The 27992-nt window shown below is 38.9% G+C and overlaps 1 protein-coding gene across 7 annotated transcripts in view; it reads right to left on the reverse strand.

The window, feature by feature from the left end:
* LOC129007542 (protein arginine N-methyltransferase 3) overlaps nt 1–27992 on the reverse strand; it is a 133011-nt gene that overhangs the window by 33889 nt on the left and 71130 nt on the right. For all 7 annotated transcript variants that reach the window (XM_054438602.2, XM_054438603.2, XM_063671068.1 and 4 more), the window contains 3 exons: nt 22066–22144; nt 12108–12295; nt 9708–9794 (listed from right to left, as the gene is read on the reverse strand). In XM_054438602.2, coding sequence (XP_054294577.1) covers nt 9708–9794; nt 12108–12295; nt 22066–22144 — 354 coding nt within the window. The remainder of the gene's footprint in view (nt 1–9707; nt 9795–12107; nt 12296–22065; nt 22145–27992) is intronic.

Genomic DNA, 27992 nt, shown 5'->3' on the forward strand with positions numbered 1-27992 from the left:
TCAGAGAGGTTTGCCTGAGAAGGACCAAATTCCCAGGGGGGAGGGGCAGCTGCCATCTCTGCAGTTCTGTCAACTTGACTATTCCAGCCTGCCAGCTCTGGAGAGTCCAGATGGCCTGGACAAGGAATGGTCCCCCACAACATAGCACAGCTGCACTACCAAAAAGGAGCCAGACTCCTTCTTTAAGCAGATCCCTGATCCCACTCCTGCTACCTGGGAGAGACCTCCCATAAGGGGTCTCTAGCCACCTCCTACGGGTGCAGTTCAGGCTGGGAACAGGTCAGTACCCTGCAGGGATGGAGCTTCCAGAGGAAGGAGCAGGCTGCCATCTTTGCTATTTTGCAGCCTTCACTGGTCAAACCCTGTATGACACTTGGTATGGGAAAAACTGAGGCAACTAGGGACTGGAATGGACCCACAGCAGCCCTACTGTTAAAAACAGAAAACAACATCAATGAAAAACCTGACACAAACCCCATTCAAAGGTTAACAACCCCAAAGATGAGAAAGGATCAACACAAAAATGCTAAAAACTCAAAAAGCCAGTGCCTCTTTTCCTCCAAATGACTGCAACACCTCTCCAGCAAGGGCACAGAACTGGGCTGAGGCTGAGATGGCTGAATTGACAGAAGTAGGCTTCAGAAGGTGGGTAATAACGAACTTTGCTGAGCTAAAGGAGCATGTTACAACCCAATGTAAAGAAGCTAAGAATCATGGTAAAACATTACAGGAGCTGTTAACCAGAAGTAAAAAAGAATTGAAATCAAAACAGTCTCTCAGACCTCAGCACAATTAAATTCACTCAAAACCACATAACTACATGGAAATTGAACAACTGCTGCTTAATGACTCCTGGGTAAATAAGTGAAATTAAGGCAGAAATCAAGGAGTTCTTTGAAATTAATGAGAACAAAGAGACAACATACCAGAAGCACTGGGACGCAGCTAACGCAGTGTTAAGAGGGAAATATACAGCACTAAATGCACACATCAAAAAGACAGAAAGATCTCAAGCTGACATCCTAACATCACAACTAAAAGCACTAGAGAACCAAAAGCAAACAAACCCCAAACCTAGCAGAAGACAAGAAATAACCAAGATTAGAGCAGAAGTAAAGAAGATAGAGACACAAAAAACCCTTCAAAAAAAGAATCCAGGAGCTGTTTTTTTTTTTTAAATTAATACAATAGAGAGACTGCTAGCTAGATAATAAAGAATAGAAGAATCAAATAAATACAATCAGGAATGGTAAAGGAATATTACTGTGGTTGCCACAGAAATACAAATAACCATCTAAGAATACTATAAAAACCTGTACATAAACTAGAAAATCTAGAAGAAATGGATAAATTCCTGGACATATACACCCTCCCAAGACTGAGCCAGGAAGAAATTGAATCCCTGAACAGACCAATAATGAGCTCTGAAATTGAGGCAGTGATAAATAGCCTATCAACACCTCCCCGCCCCCCACCCTCCAAAAAAAGCCCAGGACCAGATAGATTCACAGCTTAATTCTACCAGAGGTACAAAGAGGAGCTGGTACCACTTCCACAGAAACCATTCAAAACAATTGAAAATTGAAAAGGAGGAACTCCTCCCTAACTCGTTCTATGAGGCCAGCATCATCCTGATACCAAAACCTGGCAGAGACAAAACAAAAAAAGATAACTTCAGGCCAATATCCTTGACGAACATCAATGCAAAAATCCTCAAAAAATATTGGCAAACTGAATTCAGCAGCACATTAAAAAGCTTATCCACAGCAAACAAGTTGGCTTCATCCTTGGGAGGTTGAACATATGGAATCAATAAATGTGATTCATCACAAAAACAGAACCAATGACAAAAATCACACAATTATCTCAATAGATGCAGAAAAGGCCTTCAGTAAAATTCAACATCCCTTCATGTTAAACACTCTAAATAAACTAGGTATTGGTGGAACACATCTCAAAATCATAAGGCTATTTATGACAAACCCACAGCCAATATCACACTGAATGGGCAACAGGTGGAAGCATTCCCCTTGAAAACAGGCACAAGACAAGGATGCCCTCTCTCACCACTCCTATTCAACATAGTATTGGAAGTCCTGGCCAGGGCAATCAGGCAAGAGAAAGAAATAAAGCATATTTAAATAGGAAGAGAGGAATTGAAATTATCTTTGTTTGCAGATGACATGATCCTGTATCTAGAAAACTCCATCATCTCAGCCCAAAAGCTTCTTAAGCTGATAAGCAACTTCAGCAAAGTCTCAGGATACAAAATCAATGAGCAAAAAATCACTAGCATTCTCATATACCAACAACAGGCAAGCTGAGAGCCAAATCATGAATGAGCTCCCATTCACAATTGCTACAAAAACATACCTAGGAATACTGCTAACAAGGGAAGTGAAGGACCTCTTCAAGGAGAACTGCAAACCACTGCTCAAAGAAAACAGAAAGGACACAAACAAATTGAAAAACATTCCATGCTAAGGGATAGAAAGAATCAATATTGTGAAAATGGCCATACTTCCCAAAGTAATGTATAAATTCAATGCTATTCCCATTAAACTACCATTGGACATCCTTCACAGAATTAGAAACACTATTTTAAAATTCATGTGGAACCAAAAAAGAGACTGAATAGTGAAGATAATCCTAAGCAAAAAGAACAAAGCTGGAGGCATCATGCTACCCAACTGCAAACTACAGTACATGGCTATAGCAACCAAAACAGCATGGTACTGGTACAAGGACAGACACATAGACCAATGGAACAGAATGGAGAGCTCAGAAATAAGACTTCACACCTTCAATCACCTGATCTTCAAAAAACCTGACAAAAGCAAAGGGGAAAGGAGTCTCTAATAAGTGGTGTTGGGAGAACTGGCTAGCCATGTGCAGAAAATTAAAACTGGACCCCTTCCTGACACCATACACAAAAATTAACTCAAAATGGATTAAAGACTTAAATGTAAAACCCAAAACTATAAAAACCCCCGAAGAAAATCTAGGTAATACTATTAAGGACATAGGCATGGGCAAAGATGTCATGACAAAAATGCCAAAAGCAATTGCAACAAAAGCAAAAATTGACAAATGGGGTCTAATTAAACTAAAGAGCTTCTGCACAGCAAAAGAAACTATCATCAGAATGAACAGACAACCTACAGAATGGGAGATTTTTGCAATCTATCCATCTGACAAAGGTCTAATATTCAAAATCTACTGGGAACTAATGTAAATTTACAAGAAAAAACATTAAAAAGTGGGCAAACGACAAGAACAAACACTTCTTCACATGTGGCCAAGAAACATGGAAAAAAAGCTCAACATTACTGATCATTAGAGAAACGGAAATCAAAACCACAGGGAAATACCATCTTATACCAGTCAGAATGGTGATTATTAAAAAGTAAAACAGATGCTGGCGAGGTTGTAGAGAAGGAGGAACGCTTTTACACGGTTGGTGGAAATGTAAATTAGTTTAACCATTGCGGAAGACAGTGGCAATTCCTCAAAGACCTAGAGGCAGAACTACCATTTGACCCAGCAACCCCATTACTGGGTACATATCCAGTGGAATATAAATAATTCTATTATAAAGATACATGCACATGTATGTTCACTGCAGCACTATTCACAATGGCAAAGACATGGAATCAACCTAAATGCCCATTAATGGTAGACTGGATAAAGAAAATGTGGTGCATATACATATACACCATGGAATACTATGCAGCCCTAAAAAGGAATGAGATCATGTCCTTTGCAGGGCTGTGGATGGATTTGGGAGCTGTTATCCTCAGCAAACGAATGCAGGAACAGAAAATCAAACACTACATGTTCTCACTTATAAGTGGGAGCTGAATAATGTGAACACATGGATACCTGGGGAGGCAACAACACATACTGGGGCCTGTTAGAGGGAGGAGGTTGAGGGAAGAACAGCTAATAGACACTGGGCATAATACCTGGGTGAGGGGATGATCTGTACAGCAAACCACTATGGCACACATTTACCTATGGAACAAACCTGCACATCCTGCACATGAACCCCAGAACTGAAAAGTTGAAGAAAAAAATTGTAATACCGTATTTTTACTGTACCTTTTCTATGCTTAGATACATAAATACCATTGTGTTATAATTGCCTATAGTTGTAAATACAGTAACATGTTGTACAGGTTTGTAACCTGAGAGCAATAAGCTATAGTATATAGCCTAGGTGTATAGTAGGCTATATAATCTAGGTTTTTGTAGGTATATTCTATAATATTTGCACAATGACAAGACTACGTAACAATACATTTCTTCACATATATCTCCCTCATTAAGTGATGCACGACTGTATTAAAAAAGTCTGCTTCTTTTTTAATTCAGATGTTTAACAACTGTAGTAAAAGAAAAATTCCTAGGAAAAACATGTTAAGGAATATTTGCGAAAATTGAAAATTCCTATACCAGTCATTCTGGTACATGCTAATAGAAAAGTAGAATAAAAGAAAAAAATGCTGAAATTAAGATATAAAAACTATTAACAGATGATATATCAAATAAAAACCTTTACAGGTCGAATATCTATAATCTGAAAACCTGAAATGCTCCAAAATCTAAAATTTTGGGTGATGACATGACACTCAAAGGAAATGCTTTTGGATTTCAGATTTTTGCATTAGGAATGCATAAATGGAAATATTCCAAAATCCAAAACACTTCCGGGCCCAAGCATTTTGTATAAGGGATACTCAACCTGTATTATTTGTGTGAGCATGTAATCTGTCTGATAAATCCATCTTAACTATTTTCATCTTTAAGGTAAACAACTCATTTGTTCTATAATAAGCATTGTTCAAAATCATTTAATGTATACTTAGAATTATGAACGAACATACCTTTCTATACCTTTAAGTAGCTTACAGACACACAGATGCAAATATAAATGCCACTTGGCATACAGAGTAAGAGAATATTACACAAATGACATTACAAATAAACGAGAACTCACAAGATAAAACATGAGTTCTAAATTTTATAGTCTTACTGCTTTTGCTTTTGAACACCTATAAACTTTTCACAAAAAAATTGACTTTATTGTTCATTTTTGGCTAGGTTAAGCAGGCTGATAAGATAGATGAAATGTCAGGAGCCAGCTAAACTTCATCTCGATTGTAAAAGCAATGACAATTTTATCTAAACTGTCAAAAATATCCTAGAATAAACTAAGAAATGCTCAGAAAACTGGTATGTGGTACCAGTATTCATTGAAAAATTATCCTTCAATCATTATAGATGATTCAAGATTCAAGACATTTAAATATCACATGTTAAGTTCCTAAAATATAAAGTCTGTTAATGTAAAACATTAAAATGCCATGAAACTTCATCTGTGGCATATGGGGATATGTGTATTTGGTGGTGGAGAAGACTGCAGAAGAAAATGTTATTCATGAAAGGTTCTAATAATCTTCAAGAAGCTATCTAAAAGCATTATCAGTCTATAGCATACATCTTATTAAAATACAAAAGGGGTGTTCTTAGCATCTTGTAACTTTGTAAAATCCAATTTCCTCTAACTTTTAAATTAGCCCACAAATTTAGAATCTCATTAAGAAATAAATGGTTATGACCAGGCACAGAGTGGTTCAGGGATTACGCCTGTAATCCCAGCACTTTGAGAGGCTGAGGCAGGCAAATCATCTGAGGACATGAGTTCGAGACCAGCACAGCCAACACAGTGAAACCCTGTCTCTACTAAAAATACAAAAATTAGCCGGCTGTGGTGGCGCACATCTGCAGTCCCAGCTACTAGGGAGGCTGAGCCAAGAGTATCGCTTGAACCAGGAAGGCAGAGGTTGCAGTGGGCTGAGATCATGCCACTGCACTCCAGCCTAGGCAATATAGAGTGAGATCCTGTCTCAAAACAAACAAAAAAAAAACAAAAAAAAAAACCACATCATATATCATACATCTATTTAAACTGGGCTAACTATAATAGAGAAATTCTCCACCTTAATTAGTAGCTAAGCATTCAAGTTTCAACACAAGAAGAACAGCATTTAATATATCTGAAGGTTTGTACTTAGCAGTACAAATTCAGATACTTTCTTCTTCCCTCTATCTAAAAAAGCCCAATCTCTTCCTCTTATTCCCCAAAGTTACTTTATTCCTTTACTAGGCTTTTTCAAAAACTTTCAATATCTTCACTAATTCTTCTAACTATAAAGGGGAAACAAAGTTCCACTTAGGCACTCATCCTTTTTAATACTTTTGTTATGGATTATTCCCACATAAGCTGGGCGACTAATCCATTCAAAGAGGCCATGCTTGCATAAGTAGCTCGAGATGGATAGGTCCGTAGGAGGGAGGATAAGGAGTTGACACCACCTCAAAGAGCAAGAGAATCGAAGTAAATATGGGTGGATAGTTAAGATTCACAAATAATGAACACCTAATAAAAGCATTAGGCCACAACGTCTTACGTATGTCAAGCTCACGTTAGAGTAAGCATGCTGGGAAGGAGGTTTCCAAGAAATGCAGATGCTTAACCAAACAAGTATAAGCTTACTCTGAGAGGATAAAGAAAAACTTCAAAGATCTACTTCCTATCTGCTGCAAAGAGGATGAACTATGGTACTGATTTCATCACATGAATCTGTGAGGCCTGTCTCTAAGAAGAGTGAATTCTGATTATACATATTCTCTTTCCCACTTCATTCCAACTGCTGGACTATTTGCCAAAAATAAACATTGTTAAATCTGTTTCAAATGCAACACGAAGCCTGTTTTCTTCTACCCCTGTAAGATCTTATTCATAGGTTTCTCTATGTTCTTTTAATAGTTTCTACAATCCCACGACAGTTTTTTGGGTCAGGAAAGAGTAAGGAGATTTTATTTCACAAGTAAAACACAGTAATTTTTTTCCTTCACCAGTAAGATGGGAATAATATGAGTACTCATCTCAAATGGTTATTATGAGAACTAAATAATGCTTTTAAAGTGATTAGCACATTACCTGACATTCAAGTGTTCAACGACTGTTGATGTAAGTTACCTTCCTCTGATAATATTAACTAAATTTGAAAGGATAATGTCAGAAGACTTAACATTCAATGCTAACTACTAAAATATTTTATCTTCAGTACCTGGCATGCATCCAATAAATGGTTTGTAACAATACATTCTTCCTGAGGTGAGTTATGGAACTAGGTTATTCAGCAGTCACTAGACGCCTATAACTCCACTCCAACCTCCTGCCACCTTCTTTGCAAACCTCAGGCTCACCTAATTTCCAAACAAACTTTTTCATAAACACCATTCAGACAAGTTGAGACTAAAAATGCAAATCTAAATAAAAGGTACTTTATAGATATAATGTAACAGTTTACTTATAATTCATTTTTCTTATGGAACTTTGTACAGGGACAAATGCAGCAAGTAACTATTTGATACTTAGATTCTTCAATATTAAAAGTTCAATTACAATCTTTGAATTAAATAACTTTACCAGTTTTTTTCTTGTTTTCTTTTTTACTCTTTTAAGTATACAGAACAAAACTACGATGACTGAAGGATACAGTTTCATTTAATACAAACCTTCTTGTACTCTATCCTAAATACTAAGAAATAGAAAACAATTCCATATATGTGTTATGAAACTCCAGATCTGTAGTATAAAACTAGCTAAAACTGCTTTCCAAAACTTACTGACAGCTAAGGCCCCACATCACCTAGATTCACCAAGCAGATATGCTGAATGAAGATTTGGAAGGAGGACATGGCCTACATGGGTTGGGAGGACAGAGGACCAGGAACCAGGATGGTAGCAAAGGGTTTTGTTCATCTGGGGTTGTCAGTGGTGGCTAACACGGAGTGGGCTAGGGGAATTAAGGTAAATAGAACCTACAGTGGTAGGCTATTTAAAACAGGCAGCTCTGTAGCAGGCCAGTTCAAAGGTGTGGTTCTAGAAGTTTCTAGAAGTTCAAAATATAGTCTGTTCCTTTAGCTCTCCCAATGTGTCAGAAACTATTGTATTCCCTCTAATAAATCTCTCAGTTTAAACAAACTGATTTAAATTCTGTTGTCTAAAACCAAGAACCCTGACCAATAAACTAGAAAAAAAGAACATTTCAATGAAAGTCAATAAACTTTTCTAACTAGAGTTCACAAATATGCACAAGCTTTTGACATCTTCACTAGAGTTTTACATCTGCTCTATTTTGATTCATGTGATAGTCACTGAAAATATATGTGAAGTATATATTTAATACTGGTGACATGACAATTTATTCTAGGAATTCCTTTATAGATGACTGATCAATTTTCATTAATCGAGATGGTCTTTTTTCAACTCTCATGTATTAATAATATCAAAACAAAGAGGAAAGTCTAGGAGTTAGCCTTTAGCCTAATTTCAATTGACAAAAATAATTTCAATTATTAAAAAGCAGAATTAGAAAATGCATGGGAAATGAATCAAATTTTGCTTTTTGTCAATTAAATAAATGATGAGTACTCCAAAGTCACAAATCTTTATTTGTGATATTTAAACTTTAATCTGGATATTTAAATTAAACTTAAATCTAGATATTTAAACTTTAAAAAATTATAAAACCAACTTCAACTAAAAGAAGATTCCCTCAAACATCAAAGTACATTGTTAAACTTATTTGGATATAAAATAATCACTGAATCAAAATGAACTGAAACAATTGTAAAGAAGACATGAAGTCTTGTGTATAATATATCAATCTGAACCAAATATTTAAAAGAATCAGGCAGAAGACTCAATGTTAACATGACTTATAATCTATTTTACAGATTCTGACAATACAATTTTCCATAAAAATGTTAACTTCTGAGGACATAGTTTTAAAAACCATATATTTTTAAAATAATATAAATATGTTAATACCACCTACATAAACTCATACTATAAGTAAAGGAGCACATTTTATGAACAATTTGAGTCTCCTGACAGCAGTAAATGTTATCTTAAAAAAAATAAACATTTATAAATTGAGATGAAAAATTTTTTATATTTTAATAATCTAACGTTTCTGGCTATATTGTAGGTGTTTTCACATGTATCTCATTAATCCATGTAATGAGTCATCGAAACAGAATTATCCCCATTTTTCTTAAAGCAATTGAATAGTCTGAAGTACAGATTACTTAGGTAACTTAACAATGAAATAAGTGGTAGAACCACATAGGAACCCAGATCTGCCTAACTTTTCCAAAGGATTTTTTCTATTAGACTATTAAATTATTATTAGATTTTTGAAAGGTAACTCAATAGCAGTTCAGTAATTTTTTCATACATAAATATAAAATATAAAATAGTCTACCAAATAAACATATCTTCCATCTAAATTAAATGTGAAGAGTTAAAGGGAGGAATAGGGTATGAACTTTGGTCTTTGAAGATAAAGTTGAGTGCTCTTGACTAATCACGTGATAGGAAATAATGAAGACTCTATAAAGAAAAATCATTATGTAAACAGGGTTTCCTAATACTTTTTCTACTGAATTAAACTTTTTTGAAGTTTACTGACCTATTAACCAGATCTGTTCAATGGCCTAGCAAAGGCAATGGTAGACTGTCAGAGGCAATAATCATTTTCATTTGTCACAAACCTGGTAATTAAACTCATTAGCCTGCCAATCAACTGCACTGCTAGTGAAATTTGTAAAAGCAGAATGAAATAGCTTACCGTGCACATGGATGTCTTTGTGATTTTCAGGGTAAAATCTGATGAAAACTCCAAATCTGAGATAGACGTTGTATGGCAATCTATATGCTACCCATTAAAAAGGAGTGAAGAAAGAGCTTAGTAAAAATAGTCCAACAAAACAAAACAAAAAACCAAAACAACCCAGACAAACATTACTTCTTTTATGCACAAATGATTATTGGAAACCAAAGTTTTGCAAATTTTACTCACATGCTAATTTTTGGAATTATTTATAAGTTTAAGGAGTACTAGCACTATAATCTTGTTAATTTTTCCTTAAATTCATTTAACTTAGACTCCTTGTAAACAATAGTATTTATCAAATCATAGCTGTAATCTGCTAAAGTTTTCCTGACACACTAAAATAAATACTTTCAAATAAAAAATGTTTTCCTGTGTTTCACCTAACATCATTTTGCCTATCGTGTAGGGTACACCCACCACAACTGCTATAAATTATGTGTGATAACAGTCAATACATTTATAGGAACTGCCAACTTGAAAACACATGCTAATGAAAAGAAAGTTGTTTTAAAATTCATGACTATAATTGTATTTGAAGATAGGTTTTGTTAGATATGAGGAGAAACCACACAATTCAAACAAAACAGCAAAACTATGGAGATTCAATCCAGAGAAAAAATAGCAAAATATCTTTATTTTCCCATTCTGCCCTTTTTCAAATCCTTCTCCATTATACTTTGGAGAAAGGATGGAATCACCTTTCAACTACAGCAGTCTAACCAGAAGTGTGCTGTAAAGACCATCATCAGCTGAGTAGATCCAGCCAGGAGTAGATCATAACCCAGTGAATGCAATTAATGTAACCACACATCTGAGACACTATTGAAAACAGTTTGAGAAAACATTTTAACAGTACAATGTGTTTGTGGGAGGACTGGAGAATACAGAACAAACTATTTAGTTAAATAAATGTTAAAAAAAAAAAAAAAGGAGTACGTACACTTTTTAACACCTTGTTTTCAGGTCTAAATTTTTGTCTCAACTATTTATTCATAGCAGTTTTTGCATTAAGCAGAGATCACTAGAGAGAGAAATCAGCAACCTCCACCAAGTCTCCTCTTTCTGCTCAACTTTAAGCCTTAGTTGGTTATAAGTGTACACTCCTATCCTGAGCCAAAGAGCCCAAATAAACTCTTTACTCTCAGTGTACCAGAGCACTGAACAATCTTATAACCATCAAGCAGACTGTTTTTCTTAAAAGCTGAACGCACTTTTAATCAGTCTACTCTTGTTAAGAAACTTCATGTTTATTACTCTATACTAACTTTTAATGCTTTATCCATTTAAGAAAATTAAATATGTACTAAATATCTACTTTGTACAGAGAAGACATATTGATGCTATATGAAAGTAATAGCATGATTAAAAAGAGAAGACAGCACTTTGGGAGGCCGAGGCAGGTGGGTCATGAGCTCAGGAGATCAAGACCATCCTGGTCAACATGGTGAAACCCCGTCTCTACTAAAATACAAAAAATTAGCCAGGCATGGTGGTGCATGCCTGTAGTCCCAGCTACTCAGGAGGCTGAGGCAGGGGAATCGCTTGAACCCGGGAGGCGGAGATTGCAGTGAGCTGAGATTGTGCCACTGCACTCCAGCCTGGGCGACAGAGCGAGACTCTTTTTTTTTTTTTTTTTTTTCCTCTTGAGACAAAGACAATATCCTGAACCTAACACTGAACATACTGCTCTAGATTTGATTATCTAGTTGAAACAGACAAATTAAGGAGTTAAGAAAAGCAGTATTATTTTTTGCTGCAAAGTTATTAGTGAACCCATGTAAATTCAACATAGAAAAATTCACAATAAAACCAGAGACTAACATGGCAAAAAATAAGATGACAAAACACAAAAGGAATTAACTGAGAAATTTGAACACAGTAGGGCTTTCGTTTCATGGGCAAATTCACTATATGTAATTACTTAATCTGAAAACGCTGGAAGAAATCTGAATGAGAGAAGTTAAACTGTGTGGAATATATGACACAAATGAATAATCTGGCTGTAAATGAGAAGCTAAAATAAGGCTGGGGAGGGTGATGAAGCAGAATTGATAATACAGCAGGACTTTTTACCTTGATTAAGCCAAAGTAAATATAAATTATTCAACCGGTTCAGAGTTAGATTTGAAGGACTGTAAAACTGAGTGTAAGGAGTTTTAACATATAGAGAAGTGATTCTAAAGAGATGATATAGTCAACTGGTAAATATTATGACCTCAAGTTGTTTTAGACTGATTACAATGGGAAAAGTACTGTTTGGAAAGCCCACATATAAAATCAATATATTATTTTCAAATGCTGAACTAAGAAAAACAGCAATACCATTATAAAAAATAAAGTTGGTAAAACACCTACCTTAATACCACAAGGTTCTGAAATAAGAGTCTTCGGATCTAAAACTTCCACAACAGCCTCTGGAATAACTGCTTTCTTCATGCAGGACATCTTGAAGCCATAGACATCATCCCAAAAAGCAATTCTATCAGCATGTTTATTCACATCACTCACTGCTACTAGGCTGATAGTGCAAATGTCAGGGTAGACTGTAACAAATAAAATGCCCAACAATTAAGCAAGCATTATCTCCCTTCCTCATGGAATATAATTTTTTAAAGGCTAAATATAAATATCAAATCCATCAGTAAGGATTACTAGCAATGGGAGATTAATGAAGGTATAGATCAGGAAAAACAACCATGCTTCATCTTGTAGCCTCTTTTAAAAACAGATAAGCATTATCATGATGATAAAAGTAAAACAGGGATTCCAATGATAGGGTTTGAATTAAAATAGGGTTATATAATTAAACAATCCTGAAATAAACATATTTATTGATATTAAAACTTAAAGTATGCTAACTTAAAAGGTACTAGATCTTTACTTATTCCTATATTCCTCTAAAAACATGCAGAAAAGGACAAATCATTTAAAAAGATATGTAGCATGTAAGAAAATCATGTAATGGGGTTTTATAGTTATATAGAAGACCACTTCATATTACTCTTATTTAATAGAAAAATATTTATAAGCATAAAGTATGTGCCAGACATATGTGCCAGTCTAATTTACAGACTATGGACACATATCACTATCCTCAATAAACTTATATTTAGACTATTTTGAAAAAGAAATGCATAGTTATTTGTGAGGTAATAAATACTAAGAACGGGAGCATACAATGTACTAAGGGAGCTCATGGCAAAACCAGCTAATTCAGACTTGGCTGGAGCAGGGGAGAAGGGATAATATATAAGATAAGAACTGAAGCCCAGTAAGTTGGGAGTGGGGAGGGAGAGTGTATTCTAGGCAAAGTGAGCAGCAGTGTGCATAAAGGGTCACAATAGATGGGATGGCCCATATACAATCTAATTGAGAGAGAAATAAGACACAAGGCTAGAAAGGTAAGTAGGGACCAAAGACTACATGCTGAATAAACCAAATTAGTAAATTGGACTTAATTCTAAGAATAATGATAATCCAGTAAAAAATTTTACATAGGGTAGCAACATGACTAGATTTTGATTTTAGACAAACCACCTGGAATGCAATGTGGAGAATAATGGGAGGGTCTAAGATGAAAACAGAGACAAATTAAGAGATGGTTAAAATAAACCAGGTGATCTGAACTAGGATATTGCTGTGGGAATGGAAAGGATGAGACGTATTCAAGGGATATTTACGAAGTAGAACTCAGAGGACTTTGAGGCTGACAGGCTGTGGGGGAAAAGGTCAAGGATGACAGTATTTAGCTTTAGTAACAGCACAGATTGTGGTACTAACCATTATAATAGGACATAAATATGGGCAGATTCAAAAGGAACAGGAGCATTTAGTGCTTAAGAGACAAACAAATAAAAATGTCTGAAATGTAGCTGAATACAAAGGTCTGAAATTCAAAAAAGGATATCTAAGTTGAAGACATAAATTTGGAGACCATAGGCATATAAATGAAAGATAAGTAACAGGAGTTCATGAGACCTAGGGAGAATAGATAATGAATACTAGAATTCAAGGGACTTGACCGAGAAGCTGGGGCCACAAAAGAGAACCAAGAAGGTAAGTGTTACATGAGTTAAGGAAAGAGTGATTGAAGGAGAAACTCTCCACTAATAACAAGTAAAGAAATAACAAAATTAACTTTGTCTTTCCAATATCTCAAGTATCAACTTTTAGGGTACTCATGAATTAAAAATATAAATCACATGTTCCCATATCAGCAAACTGAAACAAGTATAAATGTACCAAAGAAATGCAGCAAAAACAAAAAAAAAACAAAACAAAAAACCCATGAGTATTAACCAGCTTTCAGGTGTAAACAGTAGAAACATTACTCTCTCCTTCCTCCAAACATTTATTTCCACAGCCTTAGCAATTTTATTATTCAATGATAGCAGCACTAAATTATTCTCCAAATAAAGCCCACGATAAGATCTACTGGCACCAACGCAACTGCTTCCAAATCTAACTTGTGAGATACTCAGAAAAAACTACCTAGTACTGAGTCACTGATAAGAAGTTTCTCAAGTCTTCCCTGATAGGCATGTGAGGGAGGTATGCCAGCTGCACCAGACCATGGTCCATTGCCATGCAAACTCTGTCCTTCCTCCACAAACAGGTAAAGCCTCTGGATTGTGTTTAAATTCTTGATTGATACAAATTCTTCAAAGTAACTGATTTGTTATTGAAAATGTTAACTCAGTAAGAGGATCAGCTATAAGGAAGTGTATTTAGTTTGCTGAACCAGATCCTTAGGATGAGAAACAATGAATAAAAAAATAAGAATTCAGAAGCAGCTTTAGGTATGTGGCTAAGTTCCTGATACATCCTTTGTTGGACTGAATAATTATAGAAGCTTTCCCACATTATGCCCTGTCGTTTCATCATTAAAGAGGAACATAAATAAGGGTATAGTCAGGTGGTCAGCAAACATTTTTTGTGAAGTTACCAGTTTAGGTTTTGTGGACAAAACTGACTTTTGTTGAAACTACTGCTTTCTGCTATTGGTGTGAAAGCAGCCATGGACAATATATAAACAAATGAGCATGGCTGTGTTCCAATAAAACTTTATCTACAAAACAGGCAGCAGGCTAGATACAGATACCCTTGATATAATTGAGCAGAAATGGAGGGGGGTTATTATCAGGGCCACCATATGGTCCTACTTCAGGGAGTGCCATTCACACTATATAGTTAATGGGAACTGAATATCCTCTGGAGTTGTGCAGTACACAGACATTCAAGATACTTAACATAGTTGATAGAGTTCTGCTATTTTAGAATATCTTTTAAAATCTTGCTGAAGTTTTAAAATGCCATCAGTCTCTCTATCAGGGTCAGCAGACTATGGCCCATAGTCAAATCCAGCCTGCTGCCAGTTTTTGTATTAATATATAAAGTTTGGCTGTAACACTACCACATTCATTTGTTTACATGTTGTCTACGGCCACACCGCACTACAGTGGCAGAGTTGAATAGTTGGGACAGGGGCTATATGGCCTATAAAACTGAAAAAAATTTACTACATGGCCTTTTACTGAAAAAATTTACTTATCTCTGGCTCTATATTAAGTAATATATTAGTGACACCATAAAACTAAAGATAACTTTTTTATAAGAAAAAATTGTAACTTACTAAAAGTAATAAAACAATTTTGAAATTGTTGATAATTAGAAGAGAAACTAAAGAAGAACATGATTTTATTTTTGGGTGTTGTGTATTTTTCAAATTATTTGTCTTTCACAAAAATACAGAAAAGCACAGTTTTTATATTGCTAGAATTTGGAAATAAAATTATTTTTAATCTTTCGGTTAGTAAGATCTATGAATATGCATAAGGATATGTAATCAGTGTTATAGGTCAATTTGGTTCTATAACCACCTCCTCACAGCTGGCTAAAATCTTGGACCACCTACCAGAATCCTGACCCTTTACCTTTGCATTCTGACACATTTGTCATTTGATTTTTGTCAGATAGAAGCTATAATTGAATAATTATTTCTTGTTGTAGGTGAAATTAACACAGCGCTGATTGGACAAAAGCATCCTCTTAACAGACCATTTATAAATTAATGGCTTTGACATCTGTGTCCTTCTCGATTCACTGCCCAGAATTCATTTCTCACTAGAACGGCTCACATGGTGAATAGATAAAGATGGGAAATCCTTTATCCCTTAGAAATGCCTCATAAACTTTTGGACACTAAAGGATAAGACAGAGATGCATAAAGAAACAATTTCTAGTAAACACTAGGAATTTTGTATCACTGTTTGTATAAATAACCACAGAGTAAAAAGATTTAAAACAAAGGAGATAGTAAATAAGTCAAAATAAACCACTTTTTTCACAATATATATGAACGATATGAAGATTTTAGTGAAATAACAATGGTAGCAAAAATGCTTGATATGCATAAAAGAAAATGTACTAGAAAGTCACCAAATGGGAATTAAATGAGCTTTAAAAATTAGTTTCTAGTTCATATAATAAAGGTATCTTTAAAAAGTAGTATTTCTTTGGAAATTGGACTAATTTCCCCATTATTCATTTATAAATAATGACTAGACCCACTAACGTTTAGCTAAGGCTAACATATAGCTGTAATATGCTTTGAAAAATTATATGCTGAAAAATAAAAAATGACACTACTACTCTATTACTGAACAAACTAATAAATGTGAAAAACGCAGATCTGAAGATGAGGAAGTAGACAGTTATGAAAATACTAAAGGAATCCTTTAAGCACTATGAACCAATGCCAGTGGCTGATTATATTGAGATAATCTATGTAAAAGTGTAGAAAATGTGAAGTGCTGTATAAAAGGTAAGTGTTAATACCACAATGCTTAAATTCATTTCATAACTTTTATAAAGTATACACCTAATGCTAATCTCATGTTCACCAGTTGTAACTCAGACTGGGAATTAACATTTATTGAGCAACTACTTTGTGTCAAGCATCTCATTTAGACTTTTGAATAATTTTACAAAGTTGGATTATAATCTTCATTTTATAAATTAAAAAAACTTAAATTCAGAGAGTAACTTGGGCAGAAAGTAACTTGCCCAAATACCTGGTCTTCTTCAGCTAACCAGATAACTAGTCAGCTGATATAGCGGAGATTCAACTTAAGGTCTAATTGTGAAATCCATATGCTTTCCATTATGCATGATGCCACATTTTAATGCTTTTCAAATGGAAGAAAAGGAAAGAGGAACCCCAGGTTCCTAAGGTAAACGGTACTTGCTGGAAGAGAAGGAAGGAGAAAGGGGGTTGGAAAGAGTGGAGATAAATAAAATTTCAGGACAAAGTAAGGAAAATGGTAACATTTAAGCTTATTTTGCTCTGAGCAAAGGAATGAGATGACAGGGCAAAAACAAAACAAAAACACTAAAAAGGAAAGCAAGCAAGCAAGGTCAAGAGATCAAGACCAGCCTGGCCACCATGCTGAAACCCCATTTCTACTAAAAATACAAACAATTAGCTGGACGTGGTGGCATGGCGCCTCTAATTCCAGCTACTCAAGAGGCTGAGGCAGGAGAATTGCTTGCACCCAGAAGGCAAAGGTTGCAGTGAGCCAAGATCGTGCCACTGCACTCCAGCCTGGGTGACAGGGACATACTCCATTAAAAAAATAAAAATAAAAAGGACAACTTAAAAATGAAAAGATACATTATGCTCATGAACTGGAAAACTCAATATTAAAATGCTGATCATTCCCAAATTCATAAATTCATTCAATCCAATCCCTTCATAATTCTAGCAGTCTTTTTTTTTAAGCAGAAATAGCCAGATTATAACATTTATTTTAAACTGCCCCCTGCCACATGACCAAATTATCAAAGCAATTTTTAAAAAGATCAAAATGGGGAGATTTTCCTTACCTGACCAAGACTCGGTATAAAGTTACAGTAATTAAGACAGTATGTTACTGGTGAAAGGACAGCCTTAAAGATCAAATGAAAAGAACACAAAAATAGACTCACATGAATATGGCCAATTAATTTTCAAGATATGCCAAGCAATTCATGGGAAAGAATAGCATTTCAATTAAGGGTGCTAGAAAATATTAATATCTAACCTTACCTTACACTATACACAAAAATAAATTTGAAATAAATCATAGACATAAATGTGAAAACTGAAACTCCAAGAAACACAAGAAAATTCTGTGTGACCTTGAGTAAAGCAAAGATTTCTTAAGACATTTTTCTTAATATGACAGAGACTGAGCACACGTTTAAGAGTCATCTGTATTTCCTTCTTTGTAAGCCACCGTTCAGTTATTTGTCCAATTTTCTACTGGGTTTGTGGTCTATTTATTTATATAATCTGCCTATATGTGGGAGAGATTAGCTTTCTGTTGTGACAGAAATTGAAAAATTATTTTCAGTATGTAGTTTCTCTTGTGACTTTGCTTATATCATATTCTGCCATTTAGAAATTTATATAGATGCAATTAGATTTATCAATGTTTCTTTCAGGGTTTCTGAATTAAAGTTCTTATTTAGAAAGACTCCCTTCCCCCAAGTTTAGAAACCTATGTTTCCTTCTAGTATTTTTAGCATTTGACTTCTCTTGCATTTAATCTTTGATTATTTGAAATTCACAGTGTACAATTTATTGTGTGGATTAAATTTTACTTTTTTACACAATTGTCTCAATAGAATTTGCTACAGTATATCATTTCTTCAATTATATGAGATGCCATGTATAGTTAGGCCTATACCACTCTCTTCAACGCATCTCTCCATTCAAGAACCAATAATATATTGTTTTAATTATTAAGGCTTTATAATGTGTTTTAATATTTGGTAGCAGTATTCCTTCTGCTACCCCCCATCCTGCGCCCTTCTATTTTTCAGAAAAATTAGGAATCAAATTTTCTCATAATTCATTTGACCTGAAGAAGGTGGAAATTGCTACTTCAGCTGTTTTTAAAAGTCTCTTTTCTGAAGTATAATTTATATGCAACAAAACTCACTCTTTTTGGTATATATTTGCATGTGCTTTGATAAAGTCACACAGTTATGCAATCACCACCATAGTCAAGAGACATAAACGGGATCTACCACCACCAGCCTCATCACTCAATTTAATGTTAGCTTTGTAGTGCTAAATGTACTTAATAATTCTACTACTTGATCTGTCAGCTTTAAATAATATTCTTTAAGTTTCTATTATTAAAAATAAAGCAATTAAAATGTGAACACTTCTACCTGCTGTCTGCATTCCCTTTCCAATTTTTGTGAGAAGGAGTATTTGACGCTGTTAGCATATAAAACATTTATATTCTATGTTGTCATCCTAAAATATACATTTATTTTAGTCTTAATCGTAGTTGTAAAAACACCCATTGGTCATAACCAATATTTTCCTATTTTTCCTTCTCATCTCTTGTTGGCTGCATGTAAAACATTACAATTCCTGATACACAATTAGTGCTTAGTAAAAATTAGCTAGAAATAGTAGAAATCATTGCTAGTAAACCTGCTTTCATGAACTTTACAAAATTAGTTTTCTTAGAAGTAAGGGTAGTAAATACATAACTCTAAAATACAGTGGAATTGCTTGATTGATAATGGGGTAGATGAACATCCAAGTTATTGCCTGTGCTTCATAAAGCCTTTACTGCTCACTATAATATGTATGGTGAGACATAAATTGAACTTAAACTCATGTAAAAATAAATTGTGGTCCCATCACGTTAGTATGGGCCTTCAATATTCTCCCTCTCTCATACTGCATTCATTCTTTCTATAATCTTTTTACTACTAATTACTTGGTAAATCTTTCCTTCAGAAAAACAGAAAGGAAAACTTTGCTTTGTGATAAAACAATGAGCATCTAAATGACCGGTGATATGCATCAAGACATACTCAAAAACACAAACAGACTAAACTGTTTTGTGTTACTCTTTTCTGAATTTTCTTTCTTTCTCTTGATTCTGTTAACAAATAACATTCAACAGCACTGCTTAAAGAGTTAAATGCTGACCTCTCTTAAATATACCTCTGTATTATCTTAATACTAATATTAGCTATATAAAAGTATAGAAAGAGCTAGATATATGAGCCTCCACTTTATCCCTCTGATGATAAGAAATAGCTCTGCCATTGTTCACATTGCTGTAAGTTCTTAATGAATTTCAGTGAGAATTCAATTTAAATGTATTAAGTTGCTGTCAGTTCCTCAATAAGATCAAGTCAGGCAGGTCTGGAAACAGTTACTTGGATCTTCCCTAGAACGTCAAGGCAATAAACACGTTTAAAAAATACATTTTAGTAGGAAAACAAGGCTTAGTAAAAGGAACATGAATATTGGAGGCTGGCAGATATGAGTTTAAAAAAAAGTGATGGTTTGCCCATTTAATATGTGTCATTCAGGACACTTTTAGGAGACTGTTTCTAAAATCTCAAAGGACTATTGTGAGGATTATGTCTAGTAACATAAATGAAGGTAGAGTATATTGTTTGGCAGCCAGTAGATGGTCAACAAATGATGTATAATGTTGTTTTTAAGTCATTAAATGTTGCAGTTTATGTATCCCTAATCTGAAAATCTGAAATGCTCCACGTTCTAAAACTTTTTAAGCACTGACATGAACCCAAAGGAAATGCTCACTGGAACATTTCAGATGTCCGATTTTCAGATAAGCATGCTCAACCAGTAAGTATAATGCAAAGATTGTACTCGGAAACCCCCCAAAACACAAAATCTGAAACACTGCAGGTCCCAACCATTTTAGATAAGGGATATTCAACCTGTAGTAGTCATTAAAAAAACAAAGCCACTGCAGTCATAGAAAGTTGCAGCCAATTGTTGCAGGGTAAAATATATCTAAAAATTCTAGCCAGATTCATGACAGAAATTGGGGACATATCTTGAAATGGTTGCAGAAAATAAAGTGATAAAATGGGCACATTTTGAAAAAGAAATGCAATCCATTTAAATGCTATTATAAAAAGAACTCTCTTGTTCTGGAGAATTTTCTCTGTATTTATGTTTTGGCCTTACCGATTTTCTTTCTTTTTTTTTTTTTAAGATGGAGTCTCGCTCTGTCACCCAGGCTGGAGTGCAGTGGCAGGATCTCCTCTCACTGCAACCTCTGCCTCCCGGGTTCAAGCAATTCTCCTGTCGGGACTACAGGCACCCACCACCATGCCCAGCTAATTTTTGATTTTTTTTTTTTTTTTTTTTTTTTTTAGTAGAGACGGGGTTTCACCACATATTGGTCAGGCTGGTCTTGAACTCCTGACCTCAGGTGATCTGCCTGCCTTGGCCTCTCAGAGTGCTGGGATTACAGGCGTGAGCCACCACACCCGGCCGGCCTGATTTTTAACTGTACCAAAACTGCCAAAGTAATTTCATAGAACATGGATGGTAGGAAGCATAATTATGGTCAAGTCCTTTGCATCACTAGTTTGAAATGCCTGCCCCTTTCATGTGACAGTTTTACCAACTGTATTCTGACCATGGAAACCATTTACTGATTCTGAAGCTTTGAGAAAGGTAAGATGCAGGGAGATAAGTGAAGGAGGAACATGCCATTCAATTCAGTTTTAATGATTCTTTAAATGATTCAATTCAATAAACAGGGATGATGCTCCACCTACATCCTAGAAGCTGTGGAGCTCATTTAAGAGTTAAAGCTAAACAAACATAATCCCTGTCCTGAAAGACAATTATTTTGTATGTATATAATTGCTCACAGCAGACAGTCTGTAAAAACAGAATCTCACTCTGAGTATGCAGAGTTAATATGATTAAAAGTTTTCCAGAGACATGAAAAGAAAGCCCTCCAAATTTATTAGGATCCCTTTATATGTGGATTGGTTATGTGGCACTTTTAAAACTTATTAGAAACCAGTCATTACTTGAAATGTTCTCAGAAAATCACAGAGAAGTCAGGTTTACAGATTTAGTGAAGTCATGAATAATTTCCAACTTAGAATGAAACACGCCATTGGGAAAAAAGGGAACTAAATGACATGAGGATTAAAAATAAAAAGGAGTTTGTTATATTTGAGTTTGAATATCAAAAAGCTTCCAAAACCTAGTCTTTAGATATTAAAAGGACCTTTTAATAAAAGCATTCTTGAGAATACCATTACCTTGGAGTCCCCCATATCTTATATAATATTCTACTTTGAATAATATAGTAAACAAATGTCTTAAAGCTTCTTGTAATGGAAACATCTTTCATCCCCATCGGGAACTTCCTCAGCCATGCATAGTTTATTTGAAATCCAAAGGTTCATCTGGTTCTGCTAGACTAAAATTAGATTATTAAAACCAGAATTTTATACTCACCCGAGCCTCCTTTTGCCAAGTATTTGTTCTTTGCATAAAGGACAGAATCTAACATAGACTCAAACAGAAGAAAATAGCCCTGCATAAAAAAAGGGGAAAAAAAAGAGTTTAGAAATGTGCAATATACTCTCACAAGCAGGTCAATTTAAACATCGGTGCTACTCTTTTAATTACCAAATATTTTTTTGTTTCTGCCACAGATGTAATAATATTCTGCAAAATCTGAAACTATTTTTTTGCAGTAAAAGTTATTGGAAAATCAGGCCAGCTTATAAAGTGAACCCAGAAAGTTTATTGTGGCAAAATATACTGCATTTTCTTTATCTATGATTCTACTTTCCAGACTACTCTTTCTTCCTCATTAAAAAATGTTCGGATAGAAATTATTAACAAGCCCTATAACTCCCAGGTATGATGCAATATCCATCTAGAGCAGTGGTTCTCCACTTGATTTTGCCCGCTGGGGAACATGTGGCAATGTCTGAGTAATTTTTGATTGTTGCAACTAGGGGTGAGGGATGAACGAGATGCTACTGGCATCTACTGTGTAGAGCTAAGGTAGGTTGGTAAACATCCTACAATGCACAGGACAGCTTCTTACAAGAAAGAACAGCCTGGCCCAAAATGTCAATAGCGCTAAGGTTGAGAAACTCTAGTCTAGAAAACCATTTCCCAAATAATTTCCTATCTAGTGACTTTCTTTTTGGTATTAAAAAAAAAAAAGCTCTCCCTCTCCCTCTCCCTCTCCCTCTCCCTCTCCCTCTCCCTCTCCCTCTCCCTCTCCCTCTCCCTCTCCCTCTCCCTCTCCCTCTCCCTCTCCCTCTCCCTCTCCCTCTCCCTCTCCCTCTCCCTCTCCCTCTCCCTCTCCCTCTCCCTCTCCCTCTCCCTCTCCCTCTCCCTCTCCCTCTCCCTCTCCCTCTCCCTCTCCCTCTCCCTCTCCCTCTCCCTCTCCCTCTCCCTCTCCCTCTCCCTCTCCCTCTCCCTCTCCCTCTCCCTCTCCCTCTCCCTCTCCCTCTCCCTCTCCCTCTCCCTCTCCCTCTCCCTCTCCCTCTCCCTCTCCCTCTCCCTCTCCCTCTCCCCTCTTTTTTCGGTCTCCCTCTCCTTCTTTTTTCGGTCTCCCTCTGTTGCCGAAGCTGGACTGTACTGCCGGGATCTCGGCTTGCTGCAACCTCCCTGCCTCGGGCTCCTGTGACTCTCCTGCCTTGGCCTGCCGAGTGCCTGGGATTGCAGGCGCGCGCCGCCACGCCTGAATGGTTTTTGTATTTTTGGTGGAGACGGGGTTTCGCCGTGTTGACCGGGCTGGTCTCCAGCTCCTGGCCTCGAGTGATCTGCCTGCCGCGGCCTCCCGAGGTGCTGGGATTGCAGACGGAGTCTCGCTAACTCAATGCTCAATGGTGCTCAGGCTGGAGTGCAGTGGTGTGATCTCGGCTCTCTGCAACCTCCACCTACCAGCCTCCTGCCTTGGCCTCTTAAAGTGCTAAGATTACAGCCTCTGCCCCACCGCCACCCCGTCTAGGAAGTGAGGAGCGTCTCTGCCTGGCCGCCCATCGTCTGGGATGTGAGGAGCCCCTCTGCCCGGCCGCCCTATCTGGGAGGTGAGGAGCGCCTCTGCCCGGCTGCCACCCCGTCTGGGAGGAAGTGAGGAGCGCCTCTGCCCGGCTGCCCCGTCTGGGAGATGAGGAGCACCTCTGCCCGGCCGCCCCGTCTGGGAGGAAGTGAGGAGCGCCTCTGCCCTGTTGCCCTATCTGGGAAGTGAGGAGCGCCTCTGCCTGGCCGCCACCCCGTCTGGGAAGTGAGGAGCGCCTCTGCCCGGCTGCCACCCCATATGGGAAGTGAGGAGCGCCTCTGCCCAGCCGCCCCTTCTGGGAGGTGAGGAGCGCCTCTGCCCAGCCGCCCCGTCTGGGAGGTGAGGAGTGCCTCTGCCCGGCCGCCCCGTCTGGGAGGTGAGGAGCGCCTCTGCCTGGCCGCCACCCCGTCTGGGAGGAAGTGAGGAGCACCTCTGCCCAGCTGCCCCATCTGGGAAGTGAGGAGCGCCTCTGCCCGGCTGCCACCCCCTATGGGAAGTGAGGAGCGCCTCTGCCCGGCCGCCCACTCTGGGAAGTGAGGAGCGCCTCTGCCCGGCCGCCCACTCTGGGAAGTGAGGAGCGCCTCTGCCCGGCCGCCCACTCTGGGAGGTGAGGAGTGCCTCTGCCCGGCCGCCCCGTCTGGGAGGTGAGGAGCGCCTCTGCCTGGCCGCCACCCCGTCTGGGAGGAAGTGAGGAGCGCCTCTGCCTGGCCGCCACCCCGTCTGGGAGGAAGTGAGGAGCACCTCTGCCCAGCTGCCCCATCTGGGAAGTGAGGAGCGCCTCTGCCCGGCTGCCACCCCCTATGGGAAGTGAGGAGCGCCTCTGCCCGGCCGCCCACTCTGGGAAGTGAGGAGCGCCTCTGCCCGGCCGCCCACTCTGGGAAGTGAGGAGCGCCTCTGCCCGGCCGCCCACTCTGGGAGGTGAGGAGTGCCTCTGCCCGGCCGCCCCGTCTGGGAGGTGAGGAGCGCCTCTGCCTGGCCACCCCGTCTGGGAAGGGAGGAGCGCCTCTGCCCGGCCACCCCGTCTGGGAGGTGAGGAGCGCCTCTGCCCGGCTGCCACCCCGTCTGGGAGGAAGTGAGGAGCACCTCTGCCCGGCTGCCCCATCTGGGAAGTGAGGAGCGCCTCTGCCCGGCCGCCACCCCATATGGGAAGTGAGGAGCGCCTCTGCCTGACCACTCCGTCTGGGAGGTGAGGAGCGCCTCTGCCCGGCCGCCCCGTCTGGGAGGTGAGGAGTGCCTCTGCCCGGCCGTCACCCCGTCTGGGAGGAAGTGAGGAGCACCTCTGCCCGGCTGCCCCGTCTGGGAGATGAGGAGCACCTCTGCCCGGCCGCCCCGTCTGGGAGATGAGGAGCACCTCTGCCCGGCCGCCCCGTCTGGGAGGTGAGGAGTGCCTCTGCCCGGCTGCCACCCCGTCTGGGAGGAAGTGAGGAGCACCTCTGCCCGGCCGCCCCCTCTGGGAAGTGAGGAGCGCCTCTGCCTGGCCGCCACCCCGTCTGGGAGGAAGTGAGGAGCGCCTCTGCCTGGCTGCCCCATCTGGGAAGGGAGGAGCACCTCTGCCCGGCCGCCACACCGTCTGGGAAGTGAGGAGCGCCTCTGCCTGGCTGCCCCATCTGGGAAGGGAGGAGCACCTCTGCCCGGCCGCCACACCGTCTGGGAAGTGAGGAGCGCCTCTGCCTGGCTGCCCCATCTGGGAAGGGAGGAGCACCTCTGCCCGGCCGCCACACCGTCTGGGAAGTGAGGAGCGCCTCTGCCTGGTCGCCCCGTCTAGGAGGTGAGGAGCGCCTCTGCCCGGCCGCCCTGTCTGGAAGGTGAGGAGCGCCTCTGCCTGGCCGCCACCCCATCTGGGAGGAAGTGAGGAGCGTCTCTGCCCGGCGCCCCGTCTGGGAAGTGAGGAGCGCCTCTGCCCGGCCGCCCCCTCTGGGAAGTGAGGAGCGCCTCTGCTCGGCCGCCCCCTCTGGGAAGTGAGGAGCGCCTCTGCTCGGCCGCCCCGTCGGGGAAGGGAGGAGCGCCTCTGCCCGGCCGCCCCGTCTGGGAGGTGAGGAGCGCCTCTGCCCGGCTGCCACCCAGTCTGGGAGGAACTGAGGAGCGCCTCTGCCCGGGCGGCCCCGTCTGGGAAGCGAGGAGCGCCTCTGCCCGGGCGGCCCCGTCGGGGAAGTGAGGAGCGCCTCTGCCCGGCCGCCCCGTCTGGGAGGAGAGGAGCGCCTCTGCCCGGGCGGCCCCGTCTGGGAAGCGAGGGGCGCCTCTGCCCAGCCGCCCTGTCTGGGAGGTGAGGAGCGCCTCTGCCCGGCTGCCCTGTCTGGGAGGTGTACCCAACAGCTCCGAAGAGACAGCGACCATCGGGAGCCGGCCATGAGGACGATGGCGGTTTTGTTGAAGAGAAGGGGAGGAAGTGTGGGGAAAGGAGGGAGAGATCAGATTGTTGCTGTGTCTGTGTAGAAAGGGGTGGGCATAGGAGACTCCATTTTGTTCTGACTAGGAGAAGTTCTTCTGCCTTGGGATGCTGTTGATCTATGTATGGCCTTTCCCCCAGCCCCCTGCTCTCTGAAACATGTGCTGTGTCAACTCAGGGTTAAATGGATTAAGGGTGGTGCAAGATGTGCTTTGTTAAACAGATGCTTGAAGGCAGCATGCTCTTTAAGAGTCATCACCACTCCCTAATCTCAAGTACTCAGGGGCACAAACACTGCAGAAGGCCGCAGGGTCCTCTGCCTAGGAAAACCAGAGACCTTTGTTCATGTGTTTATCTCCTGACCTTCTCTCCACTATTATCCTATGACCCTGCCATATCCCCCTCTCCGAGAAACACCCAAGAATGATCAATAAATACTTCAGAAATTAAAAAAAAAATAAAATAAAATAAAATAAAATAAAATAAAAATAAAAAAAAAATAAAATAAAATAAAATAGTGTCAAAACACAAAAAAAAAAAAAAAAAAAAAAAAGAAAGGGGAGGGATCCTTAGTCAAAAAGGTTTAAGAAACGCCAGCTGCCATATCCTCCTATTAGAGATTCATAATGTACATGAGCACACTAAAAGTTCTGAGTAGTTCTTATGGTAAAGAGAATTGCTGAACATATTTTAACCAAGTATTACCTACTTTCTGACTACAGACCTTTTTTTTTCTATTTAACATCTATCAACACCTTGCAGAACTAGTGTTTATGGAAATATAATTCATGAAACATGATCCTGGTATACTACCGATTTTAGAGTATGATAATGAATCCTCTACCAAGAAAGGGTAAATAATACAGTACAAATGAAAAAAGAATTTGCCACTATTGGTGTCACAAATACGCTACATTCTAATACTGTGCTTCACAGTTTATTATACAAATGACAAATAATCATGACTGAGAAATCACTATCAGTCAGTCTTTCTCCTTCTAGGGTCCAACCCCCCAACAGCCCTATGCAGCAGGGAAAGCCAAGTGCTCAGCACACAGTACACCTTATTGCTCAGGGTGAACCAACATTAATTTTACCTTTACTTTAGCATTCTATATCAAAACTGTTCTCATCCACTCATTTGTTCTGTGCACAAATGATCAGTGGGGTAAGTATAATATTCACATTAACAAAAAACATTTTAAAGGTTTCTCTAGAACAAGAAAAACCTGCAAACCCAGAATGGATAATCTTCACAAGAGATTAACAGCAATTTTAATTTATAGAAAATACAGCTCTCATGCTTGAATCACTTATAAAGGAACTGAACTGAACTGCCAGCAACTCTACATTGGTATTGACCTATTCCTCCCAACACACTAATTCATTGATACAAAAATAACTGCCTATTAAACAGAGGCTTAGGAACAAAGCTTGTTTATCAATATGTTACTTTAGGAAAATTAAGGATTTGACACAAACATGTTTTTCTGGATAGAGTACTTCAGTAATATGTAAAATTCTTACAAGTTAGTTCCCCATTAATATTATATATGTATTCAAAGAACAAGGGACTTATGGGATTCAACTAAGAAATCTTTACCAATCTGACATATTCATGCAGATTATACACACAAATGCTTATAAACAGGCATTCAACTGTTGCTTATGGTAAATTATAATTTATGCCAAGGAATTATTAAATGGAAGGCATCTATCTTATGAAGAAAAGATTGGCTGGTAAAACATAATAGACTTGGTGAAAAAAATGATCCCTATTTGCAAGACTGCTGTGTTTCAAAACTTAAAATAAATAAAATTAACACTTTAGTACAAATTAAGTATTCACTACATTCCAATCCTTTTTGGACAAAGGCTCAAAAAAGTTTGTATTGATTTGTCATTGTCAAATTGTTTTCTAGTATTCTATCTTTCAGCTCAGCTGTTACCTAATCACAAAGAACTTCTCTGATG

Source organism: Pongo pygmaeus, chromosome 9 (genome assembly GCF_028885625.2).
Source record: "Pongo pygmaeus isolate AG05252 chromosome 9, NHGRI_mPonPyg2-v2.0_pri, whole genome shotgun sequence".
NCBI lineage: Eukaryota > Metazoa > Chordata > Mammalia > Primates > Hominidae > Pongo > Pongo pygmaeus.